The sequence below is a fragment of the Cyprinodon variegatus genome, unplaced genomic scaffold (assembly GCF_000732505.1).
Source record: "Cyprinodon variegatus isolate N-32 unplaced genomic scaffold, C_variegatus-1.0 Scaffold1350, whole genome shotgun sequence".
NCBI classification, from domain to species: domain Eukaryota; kingdom Metazoa; phylum Chordata; class Actinopteri; order Cyprinodontiformes; family Cyprinodontidae; genus Cyprinodon; species Cyprinodon variegatus.
The window spans coordinates 1-2,331 of NW_015151803.1; the positions used below are offsets into that span (position 1 = coordinate 1).

Consider the following 2,331-nt stretch of genomic DNA (forward strand, 5'->3'; position numbering starts at 1 on the left):
CCAGGTTGATGCGAAAGTCTCTGGAGAACGTCACTCCTGCAACAGACAGAAAGATCCATCAGGAATGGAGCAGAAAAAGCAAAAGAGACTCTAAGGGGGAAGATTGATTGATTGATTGACTTTATTAATTGATTGATTGATTGATTGATTGATTGATTGACTTTATTGATATCACAGTGCAGAAATGTACTCCGTCCATCAGCTCAAATAGTCAAAGAGAAGAAGAAGGTGGGAATATGAAGCACTGATTTACCTCCGTCCACCTGGACCAGACCTCGCTCTAAGAGGATCTTTGCAGACGCTTCACCCAGACTTGGGTTAGCAGCCAAAAGCCTGGATGGTGACACACAGGAAGAACCTCCATGACGGTTAGAAAGAATCCAGTTACAGAGTAAACAGGCGGGTTTTACCTTTCAACAGCCTTTTCATAGGTGTAAACTCGCCCCTTCATGCCCTCCATCTTCTTTTCAAACTGGATCATCTCATCCATCCCCTGCCGTAGTATTCCAGGCATTTCTTTCTGAAAGTTCAGGGAAATGATCCTTAAAAACAAATATTTATCCTTTTCTTGGTGTCAGATATCAGATCAACAATCAAACAGAGAATAACCAAACGCTGTTTTAAAATAATCCAGAATAATTTCCAGCTGAGGGGGGGGGACTCTTTAAGCGCAGTTGATTGATGTATTGCTGATATGAAAACCTTTTAAGGTTCTACCAAAACATCTGGATCAGATCTGGACTTTGACTAGGCCAACTCAAAACCTTTTTTCCCTCTGAAGCTTTGGTACTTTACTTGATTTTCCTGCTGTTCACCAAACTGACTTCATGGTAAAGCAGCACAGCAGGCCCACATCACCACACTGCCATCACTGAGCAGAGGTGACGGCCCTTTGCTGCTGTGGGCCTGTTGTTCCAGGTGCTGCTTTAGGCAGGAAGGAAATATCAGAATTAAAAGCTCAGATAATTATTTGCATGATATAGACCTTTAATCAACATTTTGCATGAATATTTCCCTTTTTGAAATAGTTGAATCTACCAGCTGATTGCTCAGCCCTGCATGTCCCCCAATAATCAGCAGGTATTGCTGGTAAAATTCTAATTTGAAGCGGTTGATTGAAGCCACAGCGATGGACCGGCGACCTGCCCAGGATGGACCCCGCCCCCCGCCCACTGACAGCTGGAGATAGACACCAGCACCCCTCGCCAACCCAACTGGGACAAGCGTGCCAGATAATGGATGGATGGTTGATCGTAGCCAGTTAGTGATTTAGCTAAGTGGGTGATCACTTTTTTACACCACTGTACATCAAAATGAGGAAGAACCTTCACCAGAAGTCTGTTTGTTCGTAGCTAATTAAAAACGTGTTCAGATGATCAGTCTGGATATCTTTCGTTTTCGTCTATAATTCATAATTTCCTTCCTTTTTACGGGAATTCATGCATCTTTACAACCAATAGAAAAGCAGCCGCAGGTAAACAAGAGAGATGCTGCTGCAGTTTACTAAAACTAAAGATTTGCTTATTAAGCTTCACAATAATTGGAGAAAAAAGGAAATAAATAAACATATCAGCTGATTCCCCTCCATCATATCCAGCCTCCTTAATAAGGATTAAATCCTGAATCATCACACAGATTATTAGGGATTATTTCAAACACGGAGCTTCCTGCTCTGTTTCCTAACCGTACAAACATCATGTCCTATTTTCTGAGGTTCTGAGTTTAGCTTTAAATGGAGAAGGTTGCTGCGGGTCGGTAAACATACCGGATCAGTAGGTATGAACCCGTAGGAGTCCAGCAGCACCACGGCGTCCACCATCTCAGGATACAGAGCGCTGAACTGTAGAAAACAGCAAACAGATGCTGAACAGTCTGAACCACAGCAACATTCACAGCGCTAATGCTCTCTGTGCTAACGTCCATTTATTCCATCTCCTCTCTCAGAAGGGTTTGTCCTGCATTCCTTAACTGATTCTCAGTCCTTCATATGTCTGGAATTGATTCAACAGAAACTTTATTGACAAACGGAGCAGAAATTCCTCATTTTAATTAGAAGTTAGACGTAGCGGGGCGTGCTTTGGTGGCGCAGCGGTTAGTGCATAAGACCCACGTTTGGAGGCCTTAGTCATCGTTTGCCTCGGGTTCGAATCCGGCCTTTGTTCTTTTCCCGCATGTCTCCCCCCCCCCCTCATACCCCCCTTCCTTAAAAAATACTGTCCATAAAAACTAACCACTAGCTAAAAAAAAAAATTAGAATAATTTTAAAAAGACAGCGACTTATCAGCGACGTCTCCTTCCTGCTGGGGAGGTCACTCCACCTCAGCCCCCACC

The 2,331-nt window shown here is 43.5% G+C and overlaps 1 protein-coding gene across 1 annotated transcript in view; it reads right to left on the reverse strand.

Moving 5' to 3' along the window:
• Positions 1-4: 4 nt before the first annotated feature.
• The window catches only part of serhl2 (serine hydrolase-like 2), a gene marked incomplete at its 3' end in the record, with an annotated part of 6,818 nt that continues 4,491 nt past the window's right edge, over positions 5-2,331 (reverse strand). The window contains exons 6-9 of the mRNA XM_015402453.1: positions 1,766-1,840; positions 411-520; positions 254-333; positions 5-36 (exon numbers count right to left, since the gene is read on the reverse strand). Of these exons, the coding sequence (XP_015257939.1) occupies positions 5-36; positions 254-333; positions 411-520; positions 1,766-1,840 (297 nt within the window). The remainder of the gene's footprint in view (positions 37-253; positions 334-410; positions 521-1,765; positions 1,841-2,331) is intronic.